The 27,325-nt window shown below is 40.8% G+C and overlaps 1 protein-coding gene across 1 annotated transcript in view; it reads left to right on the plus strand.

The window, feature by feature from the left end:
* Positions 1–27,325, plus strand: part of gria3a (glutamate receptor, ionotropic, AMPA 3a) — an 84,314-nt gene that overhangs the window by 47,929 nt on the left and 9,060 nt on the right. The window contains exons 7-13 of the mRNA XM_080435313.1: positions 241–408; positions 1,503–1,607; positions 3,904–4,011; positions 5,878–6,084; positions 7,566–7,939; positions 10,095–10,293; positions 24,661–24,908. Coding sequence (XP_080291439.1) covers positions 241–408; positions 1,503–1,607; positions 3,904–4,011; positions 5,878–6,084; positions 7,566–7,939; positions 10,095–10,293; positions 24,661–24,908 — 1,409 coding nt within the window. The remainder of the gene's footprint in view (positions 1–240; positions 409–1,502; positions 1,608–3,903; positions 4,012–5,877; positions 6,085–7,565; positions 7,940–10,094; positions 10,294–24,660; positions 24,909–27,325) is intronic.

The following is a 27,325-nucleotide window of genomic DNA, read 5'->3' on the forward strand; positions in this document are numbered from 1 at the left end:
GAGTAGCACATTGTAGGCAGTGAAATTCTTGTGCCTCGGGCTTCCTCAACAGTGTGGATAACAATTAAAATAAAATAAAATAAAATAAGATGAAATAAGCAATAATAATAATAATAATAATAATAATTATTATTATTATTATATTATAGGCTTTGATTTTCTTGTATCTCAACACCCAGGAGTCCAGCGTAGCTTTGTGTGTACTTGATTTTGAGGGGTGTTTGTGGTGTTTTGTTTCAGTATACGTCAGCACTGACTCATGATGCCATTCTGGTGATCACTGAAGCCTTCCGGTATCTCCGGCGCCAGCGGGTGGATGTGTCACGAAGGGGCAGTGCTGGTGACTGCCTGGCCAACCCCGCTGTGCCCTGGAGCCAAGGCATCGACATAGAGAGGGCCCTCAAAATGGTAGGACTTGGAGGTTTTCACTAACACAAGGAGACATCTCTCATATTTCCTCATTCACTCATTTAAGTTTGACATTTTGTCCAAAAAGCACATGTGTGGTTATCATTTAAAGCGACAATCTCTAAGTTTTATGTCGGTTGTCTCCCTCTCCTGACGGAGAGAGCTGATTGCAACGATGTTCGAACTACAGTAGAGTGGCACATTCGAGTCCAATCCGCTGCACTGTCTACTTCAAATAACTTTATTGACAATGTCATCCAGTAGGTGTCTTACCTAACACCAGAGTTGGTTGACATTTCTCAATAGAAGAGTGGGAGACCTCCTACCACTGTGCTAGTTATGCAAGGGATAATTGATGGGTAGCTGGTCATTATTTAAAAATAAATCCCGACAGGGTACTTACGCACCGACGCGGAGCGGAGGTGCATAATCACCCTGAAGGGATTTATTTTCTTCAAATGTTTTCAAAAACATTCTTGAGAGCAACGTTTACTGTAGTTGTAAATTACATGGTGTGTTTGTTTACATGGCTGTCATGTTGGATACAGCATAAAATCAAGCAGCGCAGGTTGATATGAGCAGGTGCTCTGAGTCTTTGATTAGACAGCGGTCTGTTATTGAGCTCATCTGTCATTATCTAGAAATAACGCACTGCTGAATTCAGCGATTGACCAATCAGAATCAAGCAATCAACCAAGCCGTGTAATAAATTGTATTAACGTACTCTACCATACAGATAGATTAAAATAACATGTTATTCATTAAACTAAGTCCTTGATTATAGCTTTAAGAAACTAGGCTACATGAGGTAATTACAATATTTGATTGTCTTTGGCTATTTGACCTTTTTAAATGTAAACAAAAAGGTGGAACAACTGTTGAAAATTGTAAACTCAAAGCCTATTACGGTAAGCAACGACCTCTAGCCATAGCAAAGGAAGAAATTATTTGGTCACATCAATTTTGAACTGTACACAATTTGCATCACTGTCGTCACCAAGGGAGTGCAGGATTAATTCCGTCTGGATGCAAAGAATAGATTTGAGCTCAGTGTTGTGTTGCTATTATCACTTCCGTGCATTGGTTCATGGCAGGTGCAAGTACAAGGTATGACAGGCAACATCCAGTTTGACACATTTGGTCGGAGATCCAACTACACAGTCGACGTATACGAGATGAAGGCAGGGGGCCCTAGGAAGGTAAGTGAACAGACATGATCACATCATAATACATCATAAAATTGATATTCACATGATTAATGTATGATTGTGGTATCATAATCTAAGTACTTGGTATTTGACATACTGTATACCAGGGGTCCTCAACAGGGGGTCTGGGACCCCTAGGGGGTCCTCAGAGTTACTACAGGGGGGCCGCCAAATCTTTGTGTGATAGGATATTCTTTTTACTTTAACCACTTGAACTCTAGCATCCGTTTTCTGAGGAGAACTTCAGCCAAAAATAGCAGATCTACAAGCTCACAACGCCTCGCGCTGCGAGGCGTTGCGAGCTTGTAGATCGGCTATTTTCGGTAATGAGGTTTGGTGTAGAGGGGAAAAAAGAGCAGACCAAGTACAGAGTGAAAGTCAAGTTTACTAAGTCAACTGAGGGTTGAAGGGGTTAACTATCTGAAAATACACATTAACATGAATCCAACATACACTGATGATAATGATGGCAAACAAGTCTATGAAGCTATATTAAATCTACGAAAAAGTTTAATCTCCAACACAATTTTATACAATATGTACTAGTGGGGGTCCCTGCTTCATCTCTCTCTCAGCTAAGGGGTCCTTGGCCTGAAAAACGTTGAAGACCCCTGCTGTATACGATGTACTGCATAATATATTATGGAAGACTAACTCATCGCTGTATTTGTTGCCCGGGTCCAAACGTAGAAGGTCTGAGCAGTCTTTGCTCAAGGCAAGTGCTTGTCTCTAAGCCACGTCAACAGTAGAACAACCGCCCTGCAGTTTGAAGTTAGAGAGACTGGGGCCTCACAGAGCCTACAGGTTTCATTTGTGTCATAATTGGGCTTTAGGGGGGCAGGCCGGAGGGCACATCAGAGCTGTCAGCAGAAAAGCTATCAACACCACATGCACGCACGCACGCACGCACACACACACACACGCACACGCACGCACGCACACACACACACACACACACACACACACACACACACACACACACACACACACACACACACACACACACACACACACACACACACACACTTGAATACTTTTATTTGGATCTACATACACACACACACGTACTCATGAACACAGACATACTGTGCTGTATAGTAGATGGACATAAACTCAAACAGACATGCAGACACACCGTTTGACTGACAGACACACACATACACAGATTGACACACACACACACATGCAGGCATGCTCGTGCACACACACACACACACACACACACACACACACACACACACACACACACACACACACACACACACACACACACACACACACACACACACACACACACACAGAGACCTTCAATATTTCTTGACCCTGAACTCTGACAAGGTGCCCCCACTAGCACCAAAATGAACTGGCCACATAGCTCAGCTCACCAGATCCTGTTCACCACGCCGACCCATAGAGCCCACTCACTGTAAGGCTATGTGCAGTGACAACAGAGTGAGTACTGGGAGTTGGAACAAACAGAGTTGGGAGATGTACAGTACATAACTAAACATAACTTAAAGTCTCAGGATGTCCAGACGCAGGAGACGCTTAGTGAGATGCTTACTGTAATGTGAAATCCTGTTGTCTGGCGTGAGTAATAAAGAATCTTATTGAAATGACTAGATGAGACACATTCTGAAGATGTTGTATATCGTCGCTGTTGGGTGGAAACCTTGTATGTCCAAAATGTAGAAAGGAAACTGTGTTTCAATGGATCAAATTTAGCTATTATTTAGTCATAAGCTCTTGATAGTACCTTTCTCTGGTTACATATTTATAGAACCCACAGACAGATTTAGCCGCTTTTACAATCACTTTAAAAAGAAAATGTAAAGCGATAATAGCAGATCTACGACACAATGCAACGGCTATTTTTGCTACTTTTCCGCGACACTCGTGTATGTCGAAGTAGGGCATTGATTTATGATAAATCATAAAAAAGTGGAAATATGGAGATACAAGGTTTCTGCCTGACAGCAATGATATTTCCCTGGTGTTGGTATTATCAGCATGCTAGCGTGGGCACTGCCTTCTTGTTATGTAATGAAGTCATTGCTGAGGAGGTTAGCTAGGAATAGAACAAACCTCCGCCTCTATACTGTACATACAGCACAGGTGTAGCGAGAGCCTCCACAAGTGTTATTCTTGCTCAAATATATGATCAGGCATGATCAATGCTGTCTTCAATGATACAGATAGAGCCTTCCAACTCATCTGCACTTGGAGGCTCTATCTGTAAACATGTGTTTCTTCTTGTAATAACTGTCAATCTTTCTGTCCCTTTCAGGTCGGCTACTGGAATGAATACGAAAAATTTGTATATATAATGGATCCGCAAGTCACGAACGAGTCCTCTTCTGTGGAAAACCGAACAATTGTGGTCACTACTATTATGGTACACTTTTGAAGCAGATTTTAAAATGTTCCACCAAAGATTTCTGCCACTCAGGGTCAAGTGTCCATTGTTGCATTCTGTCCTGGGAGGGTAGAATAATTTTTTTGTTGCTTTCCATCCACTCACTACATGTTCAAACAGTCGTTTCACCAAAGAGTGTTTCAACTGTATCCGTGTGGGTGACAAAGCATTTAGATATTTTATATTGCGGTGGCCTGTTGTAGCAGTGACATCACAATAACGGGCTTTGTTAATGATAACTATAGAGGTTAGCTATTGACATTCAGTGTGTGTACGTAAGTAAAAAGGAAGACAAATTTTGTTTCCCTCTCATTAAGTAAATTATCAGTGACATCAGGGAGAGACACTCGGTCAGTCATGTAGATAATCAATTGGCTCACTGGGGACACTGCATGAGCCCTGCTCTGTCAATAGGACATAAGCAAAGGCTGTAACTTTTAGTATTTATTCCCTTGCTCAAAACTATTTTAGATTCTTACCACCTTTCTGAATTACTGAATTATAACTTGACATTCATTGCTCTCAGGATATTATGGTCATATGGCTCACAATGCAGTAGTGGCAGGTTAAATCAGCAGTCATCAGTCATCTTTAAATGTAAAATAAGGTACGCCTTATCTTACATTTAAAACCATGACCTTCTTTCTGACTTTGTCTATTATGTGCTCATCTTAGGCAAATTCAGAAAATCGAAGTCAAACATTCTCATTTAGATTTTCCTAGAATTATATTTTTGCATAACCAAATGAGAAAATATATCAGGGTTAGGCTAGAAAACTACTCAGTAAGGTGTTGTAATTCCATTACTGTGCCAATGTCAATAATTGCTTGTATTTGATATATGGCTATTATTTCCAATGATAATAGTCATTTCTTTAAGTTCAAGTACAAGTACAGTTTGCTGTCTTTCATTACATTACCATGATTTTAAGAAAATACCATATGTAACGGAAGGTTGTCTTAACATCATGAAGGGGAAAGCCGTCCCCAGCCAGAACTGCACTTAGTCTGGATAGGAACAACTCAAACATGCAATCATAGAAGAACCATAGAATCAGAAGAGACTTGTAACTGTACACAACCTGAACCAAGCCCATAGAGACGTAAAAATACATTAAGCACAGTAAATAATTGACCTGACATATTTTATAATCCAGACATACCCTGGATTTTGTCGCACTATGAACAGTTCAGTTTAAAGTTAGACACAAGTTAAATGAAAATCATATTTATTGCGTAAAGTAGGTACACTTTATATTTAAATACTTTTCTAGAATTTGTTGGTTGGATTATCCAGGCACAATAAGTTTGAGTTTGACACAAATGAAGCCAGAAGCCATCTCAAACCTCATTGCTGTCACTGATTTTTACTTGATGAATTGAAAACAGTCCCAGTGCCTCTTTCAATCTGCCTCCCACCCTCTTTTACCACGCAAATGCAAAGCAGACGAGACCCCCACCCATGCCCTGTTGCCTACTCACATATTCAGATATATGACTAGGACTAGACTAGCATGAGGGAACCCCCGCTTTCTCCCCGCTCTCCTGCTTCATACCTGCTCTGTCCCTAACAGCTCCCACTGGCCTATGAGCTCGCTGTGCAACTATAGTTAGTGGCTAGCTGCATTTGGCTGTGGAACCGAGTCAGTGCCCCAAGCATACCTGTGACTAACTCTGCGTAGTGCTTTTTGACCATGCTGTCTTGTATTTACCTTTGACTGTGCATTTTGTTATCCAAGCATGTGTGCATGTAGCCAATCAAGGCCTTCTTGTGACCAAAGAGGTCTGGCCACTGTGTATGTTTGCCTACTGTACTGTGAACTCACCATTATGTCTAATTAACAGGAAGCTCCATATGTGATGTACACGCGAAACTTCGCGACGGCGGAGGGGAATCTGAGATATGAAGGCTACTGTGTCGATTTAGCTTCTGAAATTGCAAAGCATGTGGGGATAAAATATAAGCTGTCAATAGTTACGGATGGGAAGTACGGTGCCAGAGATCCAGAGACAAAGACATGGAACGGGATGGTGGGGGAGCTGGTATATGGGGTAAGTGTCAGTCTGCATTTGCAGCAAACAGGTAAAAAGAAAGAAACTTGATCTTAATTGCAGGGCTCATGAATATTACAGAAACTCCAGGCTTAAAAAATGCACTTGCTTAATGTGGTATGTTATGGTTTACACACATTCCATTTGAAGAGATTTTCATCTTTCATGAAGCCAATGCGTAACCACAGTACAGTATATGTAGGCTATTCTAAAATAAAAAATATATAAATAATAATCCCAAAATAGGGACGCCAGGTTGAAAGTTAATTAATGAATCTATGCTATTCTTAGTTTGACACAAGAATATGAGCTATCACCATTAATAACAATTACCACACAAATGTGATTCTTCTCTTAATCATTATTAATGTGATACTTCAGATGTAGAGAGATACCATCTGTCTAGTAACTGAAAGGGATCACAAGCTCCCAGATTCACATTCTGATAAAAAATGTTGCATCTACAGTACATCAGTATGACCATTAATTAGCTATTTGCATGCTAATTCTAGCATCTAATCTAGGAGGTAATAGAGACCATGATTCATTTAAATCTGTGTCGGCCGAGGACATTCGTAACCTGAGCTAAGGTCATCTTGAGCTCTTCGTTTTATACATATTACAAATATCTATATGTAACTCTCTCTCTGCGTTTTATACATATTACAAATCTCTCTCTCTCTCTCTCTCTCTCTCTCTCTCTCTCTCTCTCTCTCTCTCTGTGTCTGTCTGTCTGTCTATCTGTCTGTCTGTCTGTCTGTCTGTCTGTCTGTCTGTCTGTCTGTCTGTCTGTCTGTCTGTCTGTCTGTCTGTCTGTCTGTTTGTCTCTCTCTCTCTATCTTTTTCTCGATCTTGATCTCTCTAGATCTTTATCACTGAAAGTATTTATCACTAATTGATGTGCCCGTAAGGCTTTGCAGAGAAGCTGATGGAGGAGAGTGTCACAGGCTAATTCAAATTTTATGAACTGTTTGCATAAGCTCCTTCACCTCCGTATCCCAACCTTCTCCACTTGATTCATGAACATCTGGAAGACATCACTAGCTTTTACAGTACATCAGGGGTTATGTTGCAGTGGAGTGCAGTGGTTTGCTGTAGTGCAGTGGTTCATTTGACAAGATGGCAGATTTCACCAGTCTGCCACTAATACAATATACGCCTTTTTTTTTTTAAAGTTCATATCTCATATTTAATATAAATTACATCTAGTACCACATTGACCTGAGAATATGAGTATGACATTAGAGAAATAAGCTTTTCAATTTCAAGTTTTGCATGGTGTTTGGTTTAAATCCTAATTCTTGTTGTATGTCTGCACTGTGAAAATATCTTCCTTTCTTTTCTGTTTACTTGTTTGTTTTTCAATTGAAAAATCTATTATTTCCTATGATGTCATGTGACAAAGTGTAAATTAGCCCTAATTCTTCGGTCTTTGTGTCAGACGACTAACTCCTGTTGTGCCTGTCCCCCCATTCTTACAGAGAGCTGATATAGCTGTGGCTCCTCTAACTATAACTTTGGTACGGGAGGAGGTCATAGACTTTTCTAAGCCATTTATGAGCCTGGGCATCTCCATTATGATAAAGAAGCCCCAAAAGTCCAAGCCTGGAGTGTTCTCCTTCCTGGACCCACTGGCCTATGAGATTTGGATGTGCATAGTGTTTGCCTATATCGGCGTGAGCGTGGTGCTTTTCCTGGTCAGCCGTTTCAGCCCCTATGAGTGGCACCTGGACGAGAACGATGAGGCCAAAGACCCTCAGAGCCCTCCAGACCCTCCTAACGACTTTGGGATTTTTAATAGCCTGTGGTTTTCCCTGGGCGCCTTCATGCAGCAAGGATGCGATATCTCGCCAAGGTTGGTTGGTTGTTATGTTCACTTCCCATCACCTCTAAGTTGTCCTCATCATCTCTCTGCATTTTATAGTCACGAAACATCTCCGCCCTCCCATGGTGCATATATGTTATTTTGAGCTTCCGTATTGCCTGCTAACTGTTCCCCTGACCGCACACTCCACTCCCTGCTCCTTCCCCGCACCCCATTGCCTTCCCTAATCATTGTTCCTATGGCTCTCCGCCACGCTTTCCTTTCAAGCCGCATGCTAGCAGTGATGCGTTGCATCCACAAGATAACTTATATCCACCATGCTGAGGGCTGTAAAATGCACAGGGGTCATTTCATCTGTGAGTAGTTGCCTGTACTCCCCATGACTTTTGGAGGGCTACCGTGTTTTTGCTGCATGTCTCATTTTACGCTCATCAACTTGGTGCATATAACGTATTGGACGTGGAGCAGCACATCTCCATTAATTTTTCACTCCGATGAAGCACCATTACCATTTCTGAGCCACATCGTGAAATCTTCCCAATATGGTCGCCTTGTCTCGACACCTCCTTTTTTATTCATCTCTTTATTCATCATTGTTCTGCTGCCCTTCATCGCTTCGCAGAGGACTCTGAATCTTATTTCATTCCTCATTCCTTCTTGTCTGGGACTTCACAGGATTTTAAAGATCAGTGACAGAAATATCCAAGGGGAGGTCCCCCACACATAGAGATTAATCACAGTTAAGAGGAGTGGAAAAGGATGTGCTTTTTTGTGTGTAGGAATGCTCTACTGTGTGTTCAAAGATAAAAAGAGTAGAAAGTATGTATAATAATTTACATATTAATAACAATAAACACTGGACGATATTACAAGACCTTAGTGTTGAAGCATTACCTAAACAACAACATTGATGCAGCAGTTTGGCACGCATTACAGACGGTGTGTGGAATCAGTGCATCTAATTTGATAATTACTGTACCGGCAGGCTGTTCCTGCTGTTAGATAAATAAAGTCACATGTTATAATAGGGTACTGACAGCATTTTTCATGGAGTTTGTCAAGTTCTCTCTACTGTTCTGATTGTGGCTGTCACTTATATTTACAGTATAAAAGTAGTTGACCAAATTGGACTCATTTACCACTCAGTTGGATGGAACTGAAACATCAGCCTTCTTCTTCTTTATTTAACAATCTTTCAGAATTTAAGTTGAGACATTTACAGTACACTACACACCATTTTTTTATAGGGTTAGCATTTTTTATCAAAGTAATTACCATTCTGTTGGTCATTCTAAAACTATCAAAACCACCGAAAGTCCCCACTACAAGAGCCTCTCTTTCATTAGATCATATACAGCAGTTATGATTTATCTGATCAGTAAAAAAAACTCTGCTTTAGGATAACTGATGCTTCAGTAAAGCACAGGTAGGTGTTCACAACGTGTCGCTTTGTGAGTGCGACGCATTGCGAGCTTATAGATCTACTATTCTTTGCCAAATGTTTGGCCTAGAATAGGGACAAAAGATTCATGATTCAATGATTAGTGAGGACAGTGGTTAGGCATAATTAAAATGTGGGGAAAAGAAGGATTCATCACATTGATTGGCTTAAAGTTCTGGATAATATTTCATACATTTTGAAGGTGTAGCTTAAGTTTCAAAACAAAAACAAAAGAAAAGGGTGAACTTGTAGGTCTGCTATTTTAGCTATTTTTGAAATGTTTTGAAAATGTTTGACAATTCAACATTTATGATAGTTATGGCATGCCTATAAAAAGCAAGTATTTTGCACACCTACAAAGGCAACAGTAGCGTAAGATTAGACCAAACGAGGGCCCCAACGTACTGAAAGAAAAAACTCCTGTACACTGTCTACAGATGTAATTAAAAAGTTTTAAAGGCAATAACAATGTTTCGGGTCTTTTAGGGTCCTAAAAGATCCTGAAATATCCTAAAAGATAACCTGATGAAGGTCTAACAGACCGAAACGTTATTATTCCCATTAAAACTTTTTTATTGCATTTGAAGACAGTGTACAGGATATATTTGTTTTTTATTTTTATCCTTTCCAATTGCCACTCTTTAGCGGCCCACCTTGGGCCAGGGGCGGCCTCCAATTTGACAACGTGTTAGTTAGAGCCCCCTGCTCTCATGTCTTCCTGTCTGTCTTGCTTCCCACTCTCAGGTCTCTGTCAGGGCGTATTGTGGGTGGAGTGTGGTGGTTCTTCACTCTCATCATCATCTCATCCTACACGGCCAACCTGGCCGCCTTCCTCACCGTGGAAAGGATGGTGTCTCCTATAGAGAGCGCTGAGGACCTAGCCAAGCAGACAGAGATTGCTTATGGAACCTTAGACTCAGGTTCTACTAAAGAGTTCTTTAGGGTAAGTGTTACAACCACACAGCATGACAACTAATCTTATAAAAGAGCGATTCAATGTCAACCAAATGTCTTACACACACAAAACAGCAAGGGTCTATACCAGGCCCCCTCCTGTTTTCACTCTACACTTAAATATCTGAAAATAGCGCCACAACGAGGCACGTTGTCAGCTTGTAGTTCAGCTATTTTTGCCGAATGTTTGCCCCAGAATAGGGATGCTCATGTGGTTAAATATCGTTGTTGTCGGGCAGAAACCTTCTATCTCCATCTTTTTTTCTTTAATTAATGCCTTGAGCTTGTGACCAAATCGTAACTGCATTGGATTAACTGGAACATATGTTCCTTTTTTATGAAAAGTAACAGTTTAAGGTACCCGACAGCGACAATATAGATATAGGCTGACACACTTGATTGGAAACATTTGAGACCAGTCCGGGGAAAAGCTGCTCCATAATCTCTGGTTCCAGTTATTAATTGTTAGCGATTTGTCAAAGGTAGAGCAGTGTTTCTGAACCTTTTTTTGGCCAGTGCCCCCTATTCAATATCCAGGTCCCTTACCACACCCAATTAAAGTGTAAGCTTTATTTGTATTGTGTATTGTGTTGCTTATATAAATTAGGAAACATCTCATCAATTTCCAAATTTCAGATTTTACATTAAACTGGACTGTTAGTATGTGATTACTATGTCATTATTAACCTACTTCCCGGGAGGAAAAAAAAGCCTGTTACGATTATAATGATAATGATAATTAATTTATTTGTATAGCGCTTTTCTAAACAATGTTACAAAGTGCTTTACAGACATGTTAAAACAAGCAATAAAAACAACCAAGCAATAACAACATAATGACAACAATATACAGCAGTAGAAGTAAAATTGTCAATTAAAAGCAGATAGACTTAAGAAAAACACTTAACATACAGGTGTGTTTTCAGAAGAGATTTAAAAGAAAGCACCGATGTGCTAGACTCAGCTTCTCAGGGAGGGCGTTCCAAAGCCCAGGGGCCCGGACCGAAAAAGCCCGCTCACCCCGAGTAACGAGGTTTGCCGTAGGAAAGACCAATAGAGCCTTGTCTGAGAATCTGAGGTTGTAATAATCAAAATGTACTTGGAAGCCTGTCCATGCAGGGCTTTAAAAGTGATGCAAAATCCTAAAATCGCTTCTGGAGCTTACAGGTAACCAGTGTAGAGCAGCCAATGTAGGGGTGATATGGTCACGCTTCTTAGTGTTTGTTAACAGTCTAGCGGCAGAGTTCCAATTTTTATAAGAAGAATTGTATACGGATGTCAGGCACTGTCACATGAGGCCCCTCTCACAGCACTGAATGGCAGGGCTGTAATGGCCCTGTCACAGGTCCTGTCACTGTACCAACCTGTTACAGGGCCTGAAAGCCCTGTGACAGGGCCTGATATCCCTGTGACTCAGTGCTGTGAGAGGGGCCTGATGTGGTGCACACCAAACCCTTGGTGTGAGTTACCGTTCCTGCAACATTAAGGGAAATGTGTACTTGAATATATTAAACTGCCATCCCCCCAAGAGCACCTCAGTGCCCCATTTAAAAAAATATTGCTTCCAGCTCTCCTGCCCCCCCATCCCCCACCCCCCCTTCTTCTCTGTACGCCCCCTGGGGGGCTGTACCGCCCATGTTGGGAAACACTACTGTTGAGATACAGTGACAGGTGTATTAAAATAGCTACTTCATAATATGTGACATGTATTACTCTCACCCTCCATAGTGGACGTTTCACTGTCAGGAATATAAAAATACAACAAACAACAAACAAACATATATTTATAGAAGCATAATTTTCTTGTCTTTTTAGTATGATTGATGATGAAAGATGTGGCTGTTAATCTGAGAACAGTATTCTCTGATGAAACGCAGTAAGGTCATCTCTCACATATTCACCTTCACTCATCCATGCTACTGCATGATTTAGCAGTGAATTCAACACTACCTTCTCTGTCTTCTGACAGGCCTTTGTTGTCAAAGCCTGAAGACTGAAGTTTAGATGCATAAAAGTGTCTGCCTTTTATCTTAACTTTTTTACACCATACAGCATCTATTATCTAAAGGCGACACAGGAAGCCATGTTTGCATACCGTAAATGGCTTACATGTGACTAAGGATGTGTATTATAGTGAACTAAGTCTTTCTCTAAATTAATCACACGTTTGTTTCCGCTGACTTGATTTGTGTTCATTATACTTATGACTATTTGAAAGTTTTTTTTTGCCCAATGTTCTCCATTTTAGAAAGAAAATGCTTCTGAATTATTCAGAGCAGATTGAATGCTGACAGATGAACTAAGGGATCAGAGTTTGTTTGTGGCAGCTGGTTGATTTTCATAATGTGCAGACAGAATAGCTGAAGAAAAAGTACAACATTTCCTCCCAGCCAAGGAATATGATTGGTATACAGTATGATTGGTTTAAAAGCTTGACTTATTACCTTTGATCATTCTATGTTTATTGTCTCCGCCAGGCCGAAGGCGGTGGCCGGAGACTATGTTTTTGCCCCTGTCCATCCGTCCGTCTGTGTGTGTGTCCCTGTGTGTGCCTGTCCGTCCATCTGTCCATCTGTCTGTGAGCAGCTAATCTCCGGCACCGTTGGAGCGATAGGTGTGAAACTGTGCACACACACTCTCTGGAGGCCAGAGCAGAACTATTTTACCATAGGTGCTTCCTATAGTGCTTCCCTGTCTTCTATGGTGCTTCCTATGGTGCTTCCCTGTCATCTATGGAGCTGCCTATGGGGCTTCCCTGGGATCTATGGTGCTTCCTACAGTGCTTCTCTGTCATCTGGCTCGTTTTGCACAAAATGCCACAAATCATGAACACAGCTCCCGATTGCTGTGAAACTTTGCACGCACACTCACAGTAGGCCAGGAAGAACCTCCACCCCAAGTTTTTACATCTGCCTCATGATGGCGCTACAACAGCCCACTTAATGTTTTGGCCAATAACTCTTAAACTATAGCTTGTACAACAAAAATCATTTTTTACCTGGATTCCTTGGATTCTCATTCTCCATATAGGCCCTGGGCCACTTGTGCCAGATTACATTTTCCACACATTTTGCTACTACTCCTACAGATTTTGTCCAAAACTCACACAAACCTGTATACACATTGTCTCATTGAGTCTGAGTTTTGAAGTCATAATCTCTGCTTTGGAAGGCATTTATTATTACTTATTACTGTGCCATCCTGGTTTATAATACTCAACTAGTTCTATTGTGTGCTCTTCTGTGAAAGATTAGAGCCAGGCACCAATGTAGAAAAACTAAATCCTTTTACGAACCAAGAGACTTCTCAGTCAGTTTTGAACCCACATTCTCTGCACTGCAAGGCATGTATCTTACCACTGTACCACTGTGGTTCATAGTCGATTAGTTCTATTGCGTGCTCTTCAGTGTAAGAGCCAGTCACAAACCTGGAAAGAATTCATACATTTTTTAACTAAGAGACTACCGTGCCACATACTAAGCTAGTTCTATTGCGTGCTATTCAGTTAAAGATTAGAGCCTAGAAAGTCTTTGTTAAAAAAAAAAAGATTAGAGCCAGGAACAAACTTGGGGGGAAAAAACATTTTTAACAAAGAGACTTCTCAGTCTGAGTTTTGAAATAATAATCTCCGCTTTGGAAGGCATTTATCTTGTCACTGTGCCACTGTGGTTTATACTCAACTAGTCTATTGTGTGCTCTTTGTCGTCTGTATTTGTATGTTCTTATGCCCTTAATTAATAAATAATGAATCATAAAACGAATGTTGTGTTCATGTTGCGTTCACAGTAACAGTATACACTGTTACTATATATATATATATATATATATACATATATATATATATATATATATATATATATATATATATATATATATATATATATATATATATGACTGGTTTTCCATATCGTACTGTGACATATATATATATCATGTTGTATGTATATATACACATATATATATATATTCTGTGTTCACGCACACACACACACACACACACACACACACACACACACACACACACACACACACACACACACACACACACACACACACACACACACACACACACATACTGTACATACTGTACACTGTGTGGGCGGGTGTGTGCGTGGTGAAATTATTGGTGGTTTGTGTCTCCGTCTTGTTTTCTTATTTCTCTTAAGGGCAATGCTATTGTATTGTATTGTATGTATATATATGTATATATGTGTGTATATATATATATATATATATATATATATATATATATATATATATATATATATATATATATATATATATTTACTGTCCGTGACCAGCTAATCTCTAAAGCACTGTTGGACCGATCGGTGTGAAACTGTGCATTTTTTCACGTTTTGGCCTTTAACTCTTGAACCATAGGTCATACAATCAAAATAAATTTCCCTTGGATTCCTTGGATCATTATACTTACTTTACTTACTTATGCTCTTCGCCCCAAGGCATCGATAATGTTCCTCCACTTATCACGGTCGTTGGTCTTTGGCAGCCACTTTTGCCATGCCCCAGTACAGACCCATCTCCAGCAGCTCAGCCTCTACAGTTCTGCGCCTGGTGATCTTAGGTCGGCCTCGTTTTCTTGTCCGCGGTGGTGTCCATCTGAGGGCCACTTTGGGGATCTGCTCTGGGGGCATTCGGAGTACGTGTCCAACTCCAAGCCATCTTCGACAACGGTGTCTTTGTGTGGAGTTCCTTGTTTGATATTTTATTGGGCCAGAATATACGGCAGATCTTCCTCAGGCAGCCATTGTGGAAAGAGCTAACTTTTTACTCATGTTGCACTTGGTTATTTGCCAGCACTCAGCCCCATTTAGTAGAACCAGCTTGGCCAGGGTGTTATATAAGCGGATCTTGGTTTTTGAGGCTGTAGGTGTTGGATTTCCAGATGTTGTGGAGTCTTGTGTAGGTGTTGCGTGCTTGTACAAGTCTGCGCTGGATGTCTTTTTGTGCAGCATTGTCGTGGCTAATCAGACTTCCCAAGTACACAAAGTCGTCAACGACTTCAAGCGGTTCATCATTTATGGTGATGCATGCCTGTGTGGTATTGTTGATCACTTTGGTTTTGGTGGTGTTGATGATGAGGCCTGTCTGTAGAGCATACTTGGTAAGTCGAGTTTTTATTGCAGATGTTTTATATTCATGGACAGGACAGTGAGGTCATCAGCAAAGTCGAGATCTTCAAGCTGGCTCATTATGCAACTCCCAAAATAGGCCACGCCCATTTCTACATGACAAGATGATCCTCCATGATGCGTTTTGATTAACTTTGATGGCCCACAATAAGCTACCTGGCCTGGCGGAGACTTGTGCTCCGAGGAGTAAATAGTTTATTTATGATTTATTTATTTTGTCCTACTTGTTGTTGTGATCCTTCAGTAAATATATACGTACATGTTCTCTGCTACTATAGTTCACCACTTAGGGAGAAGCATGTATTTTAATGTCAACCAGAAAATATCCACTGTATTTACAGTATGGTCTGACTTGTCACCAGCTATTGTTGTCATTTAGCATTGCTTACATGAGCACTCTCTTCCACTGAAAGTGTTCATTAGACTAGAGTATGTCAAGAATGATTCAGTTATTGGCCTGAATCCATAATCCATTCCATTGCTGGCTTCAGATGAATTCTTTATGATGCAATATACAGTACAGTACTGAGCTGACACGGTTTGCCAATTCACTCTGATGTTGGCCCTAGCTTGCGTCAACCAGATGCAGTGTAAGAACTTTTATCATCAGTGATTATGAGTTCCATCATGCACTATAAGAAGGACCAATGAGTCTGAGAATTGATCATTATCCATTAGAGAATCTTAAAACAAAGACTTGGTTATTACAAAGGAATCTGCAAACTACTTATAGAAAGTGAAGCCAAAATATCCCATAAGTACTTTTCACATGATATCTACAGAAGCAGATTTTTGTAATAAATCCCTTTGGCAATGAAGCTTACGTTGTAGTGGATAAAATTCATATAACAGTCATTGTGGTATTGATTAATTGTATTAGTAAGAATGTATTAGTAGATGCAACAATCATCACCTGTTCTTACTTGTTAAACTCCTCTCCCTTACAAACAGTCGACTCATGCAAACCTATTTCAAACATACTGACTCTGGATGAGTCAGTTATAGAATAGAGCCTATGTAAGGAGTGACCATCTGTTGTTACCTCTTGTGTACTTCTCCTGATTGTATAAATATGTGTAAGAGATTGGTGTTGGAAGAGTGATGGGGGAAGCCCTGGAGGGAGACACTAGTCTCTCTCTGCTGTGATGAGATCTACAATAAACATGGAGTTTGGTTCCTGACAACTGAGTCCTGCATCTTCCTGATCTGTTTATTTTACATAAAGTAACATGTAAAAGCTGCCATTACAATTGGCGCTGTGAGCAGGGTGGATGCTTTGCTGTTATAGCAAACACTCCACTTAGAATCTTAAGAAGATGGGAGCAAAACCGAGCAGAAAGAAAATGCAGCGACAACTTGACGACCAACAGAAGGCCTTGGAAGATCAACGTGACAAAGCTAAGAGAATGCAACAACAACTCAATGACCAGCGTGACAAAGCTAAGAGGGCCGCAACGCTACAGCAAGAACAACTCAACGACCAACGGAAAGAAGTGACATTACTGCGAGAACACCTTGACAGAACTATGGTGACATTAGCAGATCTACAAGCCAATACTTCTCCTGATGACTACAATGTGAGGCAGAAGGAGCCAAACTGCAGGAGAGACACACAACTGACTGCTACAACACCCAAGGAACACGCAGATGTCACAGCGACGCTCTGTCCAAGTAACCTATTCCCATTAATTCCATATCCAAACCCTCATCCCCGTCCGGGGGCTGGGGCACAGCAAGCAGAGATAGATGCGTACTCTGCAACAGTACATGTTCAGCGAAACTGGACACCTGATGAATTCAATGACATTGTGAAGGACCTTCCAGACCCCATAATTGACGCGGTACGTTGGTGTACGGCTGTGTTAGATTTGATCGAGATGTATGGGCCATCGACAAGAGAGCTGGAATCAGTATTTCGCAAAGTTTTTGGATTAAGGTGGCTACGTCTCAGGGGAAACTTTGATGTGACTGGAGAAATAGATGACATCATCACTGGACAGCTGCAGAATCGAGATGGTCTTTTTGACAGGGTGAAAGCAGCTTTTCCAGCACACACTGATTGGCCGAAAATTCACAGCACTAAGCAATGGGCTGATGAAACCTGTGACACCTACAGAAATAGAATGGAGGACTGCTTTCAGAAGCATTGTGGTGTGACACTAGACAACCCGGCTTACAGTGACTTGTTAAAAACTGCCGTGATCAATGGCTTGCGCCCGTCCATCCATAACCGGGTTATGACTTCCTGTATTGGATGGGAAAGTCAGAACCTCACTGAGGTGTGGGGACATGCACTGCACGCTGAGAGGCACATGCTCTCACAAGAAGACGGGAGGAAGAAGAAATTGGAAAGAGCACAGTTGATGTTCTATGAGAACCACCGGCAGCCACCACAGGAACAACAACAGCAGCAGCAACCAAATCAGGAGTCACATAGGAAGAAAAGGAGCCGTGAATGGAGGCAAAGAAGAGGAGGAAACAGTGAGCCATATGACATAGCGGTCTTATGTCATTACTGTGCCTCAGATGACCACATGGAGAGGGAGTGTCCTGTCGAAAGGAGGGCATGGCTGCACCATCAGCACCCAGACCAGGATCACGAACAATATGGTGCAGGGTCTGTTCCATGCAACTATGGGCCAGGTGGAAATGCTGTGGCCAACTATCCAGAACGGGGTGGACCACATCCACTGCCTTGCCCCACGTCGGGCTCCACGGACTCCATGGCAAGATGGACCAGGTGACAATGTTAATACAACAGGCACCAATTCACTACATGCGGAGCAGGCCACACACATAAAAGGTTCATGTCCTGAGTTAAAACGGTTTAATTTACTTTGCAAGTTCTATTCATTGTCATACTAAAAATAGGGTGAGAGTGATAAAATGAATTCGTTTGAGGTACTTCCTTAAAAAATTGCAGTACAATCCGATCCAAAATTGAGAATTATATTCTACTAATTAATGTAAGAACAATATTGTTTAATGGTGGGGTAATATGCATAAAAGAAAAGACAATAATGTCATAGAACTTGAGTAAGTCAGTATTGTAATCTATTTCCACACACATGAACTAAATAGTTCACTTATCAGTCTGGTTCCCCCATTTCTATTCCTCTCCCCAGAATAGCTGACAGGGGGGAAGGGGGGTGGCAGGTGCGATAGGGGCCGTGTGTGTCTGTGTGTGAGTGAAGATAGACCAAACACTGGAACAGGAATACATTTGAGTTTTAAAATATATCAAAGTAATTATTCAAAATGTAGTGTTTCAAGGCGCTCAATCAATAATGTGAAACGGGTAATTTAAAACAGATTTTATTTGTCTCCAGTCCACTTATTGTGCTCTTGCTAGATAAATGTTAAGTAAAACTCGGATTAAAATAAACACACCACGTGTAGGCAAATTCCCATGTGGCAAGAAATTTTACATAATTCTATATTTTTTATTCCATGTAGTGAAAATGCCCGAGTGAAGAAAATTCCATGCTGTGTTGATAATGCCATACGTGATGAAAAATCCATTCGGTAGCAAATTCCACGTGTTGATATAATTTAAAATAAAAGAACTAAAAAATGTAATAATAATCCTAGTAGGCTAGAACTTATGGTTATCAAGCAAATTGTTACAGCAATTTTTGAGTGATTGATGGAGATAGTATAAAGACAGGTTAAACTGTACCTCGGTTGAGTATTATTACATGTTACTGCAAAAAGTTTGTGTGCAGCTTTCCGGATCATGGGTCCGGCCGATGGTTTCTGCAGAACCATTGGTCAGTCCATTATTCTATGAAAGTACTCACAAACTTTTTGGGGGGTAAGGGAACACTTTTATTAAGGGAACGTTTTTATTTAAATTGTATTAAATTAAATTAAATTAATTTTCGATTGAGGACTTTTATGTCAACAAGATCATATGGAGTCTAAGACAGAGACCGGTGACAGGCCGAGATAGTTCTATTTTTCAAAGGATCAATTACCTGAACTGATGGGTACATTTAGGTCTTAACTAGCTACTAAATAGGTAATACAATAAAGCTATGAGGTTTGTAGTGTGGAACTACACCACCATAATAGTATTTAAAAGAAGCAATGGGAATCTTTCCCAAAAATGGCAGATCTACAAGCTGCAAATCAGATATAACATTTCCAAAAATTGTATAAATGTACAAACTGCAGATCAGTTGTTTAACAAATGTCAAAGAGCATAGCATTATCAAAGATACAGTATGCCAAAAGGTCCTATGATTTTTAAATACATAAGAAGTGAAGTGTGGGGAAAAAATGGTTATTGGTGTTGACTTTCTCTGTAACCATTACTGTAGAATTGTTGAATACACTGTTTGAGGATACGTGACCAGTAGCATATGCGCAATGCTTGCTTGTCACTGCCATCACACGTGTATCTAACAATACAGTTTTGTTTTGAATATTTGTACATGATTGCATCCCATTGAATTAGCATAATGTCCTGTCATTCTATGAATTTTCTCTATTTTTATAGGACATAAATACTTTATATTTATGCCCTAAGGGCTGAAATGTAGTGGATAAAATTCATATAACAGTCATTGTGGTATTGATTAATTGTATTAGTAAGAATGTATTAGTAGATGCAACAATCATCACCTGTTCTTACTTGTTAAACTCCTCTCCCTTACAAACAGTCGACTCATGCAAACCTATTTCAAACATACTGACTCTGGATGAGTCAGTTATAGAATAGAGCCTATGTAAGGAGTGACCATCTGTTGTTACCTCTTGTGTACTTCTCCTGATTGTATAAATATGTGTAAGAGATTGGTGTTGGAAGAGTGATGGGGGAAGCCCTGGAGGGAGACACTAGTCTCTCTCTGCTGTGATGAGATCTACAATAAACATGGAGTTTGGTTCCTGACAACTGAGTCCTGCATCTTCCTGATCTGTTTATTTTACATAAAGTAACATGTAAAAGCTGCCATTACAACGTTCCAAATGATGAGGGATCCTGACTCCTGACTGCAACCATTCAATCACCCATCCTATTTCCTTCTCTCAAACACAGTGAGGACAGAAAATAATGGATTTTTTTGGCGCTTTGTAGTCGAGAGATCATCCAAAGATACTCCTCGAAAGACAATTGGGGTTTGGTAAACTTTCAATTCGAAGTTTTCACAGAGGCACTTTAGCCCTCTCCTGCCTCAGCAGAAGGTCACATTAACCTAGTTTAATGCAGTTTCCATATTTGTCCTTCTATTGTAGACAGCTGTGTACTGCAGCTCCCTGGTGAGCAACCAGCAGACTTTCACTGGCCATTTTTAGCTGCAGTGTGTGTGCCAGGGCACGGCTGTATTCAGTATGTATTTTAACTGGTCCAGGTGTCACGTCTACACAGTTCTCAGACGAGAACTGGGGTCCTGAATGTATCCAAGTCAAATATTCTTCCCACAGTGGAATTCAAACAAAAGCCCCACTTAACAGTTAAAATATCACACAATCCTGATACTATTCTTCATTTTTGGGCGGTGAAACCGCCCCTATATGTGAGGTTTGGACATCGACATTCGCTGCACTGTGATTGGCCACCATTGTACCCCCCCCCACCCATTGTACCCCCCCAACCCTGCGCTGTGATTGGCCACCATTGTACCCCCTAACCCTGCACCGTGATTGGCCAATCACAGTCTATTCAGGACTGTGATTGGCTAGTGAAACATGACACATGTGCATAGCCCTATAAATAGGACTATGCACTTAAAAAAAACACATTTATGTTTTTTTTAAGTTAGGGGTGTACAATGGTTGGTCCACAATATTACTTTTCTTTAAGTGAACTTCCAAGTGGGCGGTGTGGTCACATGACCACTGTGACCACACCGCCCACTTCACACTGGGTGTGATTTTTAATTGGATTACTGAGAATGTGTGCGTCAATGTTGTTTAGAGCAGGTAACATCATCACAGGTAACTGATCCCGTTTTAATTGAAAGAGTGCTGGCCTGTTCCATTTGTAACTGTTGAAAAATAGTTTAATGTTAGTGAGTGCGTGCGTGCGTGCGTGCGTGCGTGCGTGCGTGCGTGCGTGCGTGCGTGCGTGCGTGCGTGCGTGCGTGCGTGCGTGCGTGCGTGCGTGCGTGCGCAAGAAAAATCGTTGTTGAGATGACTTCAGTGGAATTCTGAGGCTGCTTTATTTCAGAGTAAAATCTTTGGTAGTGTAATGGATAAATTAGAATGCCAACCTGTTCTTCTATCATTTCTGTACTATCTAACTTTATCTGAACTAAGAAGGTTTAAACTCACAGCAGGGGTCTTTAGTCAACCACTCTACACATGAATGTGCTAAATGTAACTCACCTACAGCTGTAAATGGAACAGCTGATCTGAATCCTTCATGCTACTGTCACTGTCTCAGCTATGTGTATTTGTGTAGCTATGGTTGTGTCTCTCTTATATTTAGTCCATACCTTATAAGACCATTTAGAAAAGCCTCTTTGGTACAATGTGGAGTATAAAGAACTGTGGTAGAGGAGGTTTGAGAGGGCTGGTGCCCCGAATGGGCTGTTGGTCAGGCCAGGAGGCCTGGCTCTACCAATCTGTGTATGCTGTTGCGCTCTGCTGACATCTTCCTAATAAATGATCTGAAACTTCACCCGAATGGAATATTATTATTCTATTACATTTGGCGTTGTCGGCAGGATCAATATTTCATATTTCATAACTAATTATGATTATGGATACTTGATCAAAAGAACTTAAGGGTGAAGGACTTTTTGGGGAGAAGATTTTCTCAAAGCAGATCCGGACCACATCCAGACGATGGAGGACAAAGAGGAGACCGCCACAGAAGCAAGCTATGCAGAATCTGGAACCTTGCAGACCGATCTATTCTGTCTGTGATGACAACAAGGAAACCACAAGCTTCAAGCCACAGAGGGAAGGAGCAGAGCATGCGTTTTCCACAGAGCATGCATGGTCACCAGCCATGAGAGCAGCACCAACAATGTCACCATGCAGCAGCAGAGGTGACGAAATCGACACCATACAAACAACAAGAGACTTTGCCACAGCAGGAGGACAAGGCACAGAGAGCCACAGAGAGCATTTGAGAGCCACTGAACTGGGACCCACCAGCCCAATGGAGATCACTGCCACAGAGATACATGCTGCACGAAAGAGCCACTGAACACTGGAACCACTAGCCTGTTTGGAGATCGCTGTCAGACACATAACCAAATGGACCCGTACGCCAAGTGAAGATGGAGGAAAGAGCCATGAAGACTGGAAAACTATATTCAATATCTAACTGAAAATATTTGTTCATACTGCCTAATCTCTGGCATATCAACGTCTGGGGTGAGATAAACTAGGTCGTGAAAAGCGAGCCATTCGTATCCAATCGATAAATACCTGTACTTTTGTGCAAAGTTGGTCGTGAAAATCGAGCCATTCGTATCCAATCGATAAATACCTGTACTCCGGTGCAAAGTTGGTGAAAGCCAAATTAGGAAATTAGGTCGTGGAAGACGAGCCCTCCGTGAAATTCGGAAAATACCTGTACTCCGGTGCAAAGTTGGTGAAAGCCAAATTAGGAAATTAGGTCGTGGAAGACGAGCCCTCCGTGAAATTCGGAAAATACCTGTACTCCGGTGCAAAGTCCTTAAAAGGAAACTAGGTCGTGTAAGGAAACTGTCAAAATCAATCCGTGAAAGGCGGTCCGAATTGGTAAATGAATCTGTATGGAGCCCTCAGTCTTGAGAAACAGAGATTTAACATACAAACAGAGATAGATTTGACATTATGAGTGAGAGGCTTTCAGGGCTTTCAAACCTAAAACAACCAGGTCTATTAGTCTGTAATATGTTTCATGTGATATGTTTGATATTTATCTGAATAAATTAATATAGGAATTTTAGATAAAAGCTGATATCTAAAAGAAAAAATTAGTCAACTGGGCATTGGCCATAAATGTGGAAATATTTGTTTTGACTGCATAGTCTCTGGCCTTTTAACGTTTAGAAGGGAGAGAAGTGTTTAGACACGCGTATCGCCCCAATTAGCCAGCGTGCTAAGGGCCCTTTGCCTTGAAAAACAGAGATTTAATGTCCAACCAGATAAAAGATTTCACATATACTAAATTCTAGAAAATAAGAGAGAGAGAGAGCTCTACAAAAATGGTTGAGTAAATATATAGCTATATCAACATGTAGGTAGGAAAATGTCTATTGATTTGGCATTCTATAAATCACCTGTCGTATGTACATGAATATGATTATTCATGTACAAAAAGAAAAAACTCTGGAATGTAATGGATAAATTAGAATGCCAACCTGTTCTTCTATCATTTCTGTACTATCTAACTTTATCTGAACTAAGAAGGTTTAAACTCACAGCAGGGGTCTTTAGTCAACCACTCTACACATGAATGTGCTAAATGTAACTCACCTACAGCTGTAAATGGAACAGCTGATCTGAATCCTTCATGCTACTGTCACTGTCTCAGCTATGTGTATTTGTGTAGCTATGGTTGTGTCTCTCTTATATTTAGTCCATACCTTATAAGACCATTTAGAAAAGCCTCTTTGGTACAATGTGGAGTATAAAGAACTGTGGTAGAGGAGGTTTGAGAGGGCTGGTGCCCCGAATGGGCTGTTGGTCAGGCCAGGAGGCCTGGCTCTACCAATCTGTGTATGCTGTTGCGCTCTGCTGACATCTTCCTAATAAATGATCTGAAACTTCACCCGAATGGAATATTATTATTCTATTACAGTAGGCTACAGTAAGTAATCATCACAAAGCAATATTGCGATATATCAGTACATTTGTATCGTATTATTTGGTTCAACTTTGGCCTCTGCTGCTCAAGAAGAAAGGGGTTCATTTAAAAAGAAAAAATATATTTTTTAATGTAAATGAAAAAAATGCACGAATAAACCCAATAAAAAAGTATAAATATTCTACTTAACTAATGTCCCGGTTGTACAATTAGATACAGTATGAAACAGGTGGCTAGAAGTCTGTTTATTTTGATGAGAAACATAGGATATAGTTTGCATTTTCAGCGTGCTGCCAAATTAACAGACAATTGCCAAATTGAGAGACAGTTTGTAGACAGCGCTCTGTCTACCAACAGACTTACGTATATGCAATGGCTCCCGTACAGTATGTCCATGAATAACCATATATGATTTTTACATTTTAGTTTCCTTTCTTTGTTCTTCTCTTCACAGCGCTCCAAAATAGGCGTTTATGAGAAAATGTGGTCATATATGAAATCAGCGGAACCCTCTGTGTTTGCCAAGACCACACCAGACGGGGTTGCCCGGGTGCGCAAGTCGAAGGGCAAGTTCGCCTTTCTACTCGAGTCCACTATGAACGAGTACATCGAGCAGCGGAAGCCGTGTGACACCATGAAAGTGGGAGGCAACCTCGACTCTAAGGGCTACGGTGTGGCTACTCCTAAAGGCTCTGCATTAAGGTGGGTGGAATAACATAACAATATATCCATGTTGTTATAGTATTCCACCTACCCTGATGTCTCCTGTGTTCATTCTTTTCTTCTTCACTTTAACCCGCCCCTCTTTACCCCCAAGCACATCAGGAAAGTAAACCGAGTATTTGTATTTCAAATGTAATCTAGACATGTAGCCATTTATATGTGTATATATAAATATGTATATGTATGTATGCACGTATGTATGATATGTACATACGTAAATACTGTATGTACGTACGTACGCACATACATACGTATATACGTATTTATACACACACATATATATATATTGTGTATATACACACACACACCCACACACACAGAGTACATACAGAGTACATACATAAATACACATACACTGTGTGGGCGGGTGTGTGGGTGGTGAAATTATTGGTGGTTTGTCTCTCTGTCTTGTTTTCTTCTTTCTCTTAAGGGCAATGCTATCGTATATTGTCACATTTACTTAATTAATCTGAATGTTGATGGAGCTATACATACAGTACAGCCTTTCCCCCTGACTCTTTCCTTCCCTCTGTTTTTCTGTGGTTTCCCCATCTGGTCCTTTTGCATTGCTTCTAGTTTAACATTTAAATTTCATGTCCTTTCTTAACGTGCTACTTACAGTGCTGGTCTGTCCGTTGTGATGAATGGTGCCTTGCATGCTGGATGTTGTTATTTCTACTCTCAATGACAGAATGTCCCCATCCCGCACACTTCAGTCCTTAGCAGTGTGACCCTCCATGCCACCCTTCTAATATTTGACACTTTATTTGCACTTACCTTCCCACACTAGTGAAATTCTTTACCAATTTGTCTTTTCCGTGCTCCCTTTATGAACCATTGATATTTATAACAATTTATTTACTGATAATCCATATTAGATTTCTCACGGACCTGATCATTTTCTTACAAGTTATGTTTTATCGTTTCAAGAAATGCTGTTAACCTGGCAGTGTTAAAACTGAATGAGCAAGGCCTCTTGGACAAATTGAAAAACAAATGGTGGTACGACAAGGGAGAGTGCGGCAGCGGGGGAGGTGACTCTAAGGTCAGCCTCAATGTCACCAAATTCGGGTACCCTAGTAGAGAGTAATCGGCAAGGCTGTCATCACTGAAACCTTTTAACAGCCCAACAAATTACCAGCCATTACATATGATAATTTTTGTATTTTTATATTAAGCAACTGAGATCAAACTGGGAACCCTTTACTTGGCTAATGGGAGGTATTAAAAAAAAGGGGGGAAAAGACCAATAACAACAATGTTACTGTAGATAGTATTAGGCAGGAACAAGCAGAGTGGAAGTTGGAAATTAGGGGGAGGTTTCTAGCTACTGGTTTGGTCTGTGGTTGTGAAAGGTAGAACATGTTTGCCTCTGCTTTTTATATCCACAGGCCAACGAGGCCATGAGAGAATAGTAAGTATAGCATATACCCTCCAATCTGCAGCTTGTGGACAGATTAGGCATGGGGGACAGCGTTGTCTTGAGGGGATTTAGCATTACAGGCAAACGTGAGAATTCTAATGACAAAGTAACACCTAATGGTCCGAACGTTTGTTCAATACCAATATCTTCTCACTGAATCAAAAGTAAGCTTGTCACCCTGGCAAGTTCCTTTGGGTGGTCTTCAGTTAAGACCAGTCAAAGACTTTCTATGATCAATGAGACCTGTGAAACAAAGTGGAGAATATGACCAGGGGCCCCATTTAAAAAACAAACAAACAAACAAAAATTGGAATTGAATTTTATATATTGTAATGTGTAGCCATACAGCTTTACACCTTCCATCTATATGTGCAACACGTATTTAAGTGTGGTTGAATGAGCTCCCATTTCTCACAATGGCACATTAATTGTTATTGATCAAGGCTTTCCTGCTTTTGCAGTGTGCTATGGCAGGCTTTCTAGAATAATATGCTATACTTTACCACTTAAACCCTCTATAAATGCTAAACTAATACTTACCGTAGTTGACTGGGGTCGGATCTGTACTTGATCGGCTCTTTTTATCCCTCTACACCAAATCTCTTCACCGAAAATAGCCAAGCTCACAATGCATCGCAATAATGACACAATATGAATTTGCTTTTTTCCACTACTCTTCCCCCCCCAATAGTGATGCTAGGGTTAAAGTGTTTAACTGCGTCTCAGGCGTGCTTGTCAAGCTGCCCAAGGACTGGGAGCTTTTTCATGCCAATTCAGAGATCAAATTTGATTGTATATCCTTCCTATAAATGAGGCCCCTGATCTTTTCTTTCATGACACAGGAACAGCTCAACTGTAGATCTGCCTGTTTATCTTTTCTTCAGCTTGCATCGTGGCCACAGTACACCTGGCATATTGTGAAAGAAGACAGGCTAACGTTGTTGTTGCTGATTTTAGTCATCCATTCCTGAGT

This window comes from Gymnoscopelus braueri (genome assembly GCF_963280865.1).
Source record: "Gymnoscopelus braueri genome assembly, chromosome: 8".
NCBI classification, from domain to species: Eukaryota; Metazoa; Chordata; class Actinopteri; order Myctophiformes; family Myctophidae; genus Gymnoscopelus; species Gymnoscopelus braueri.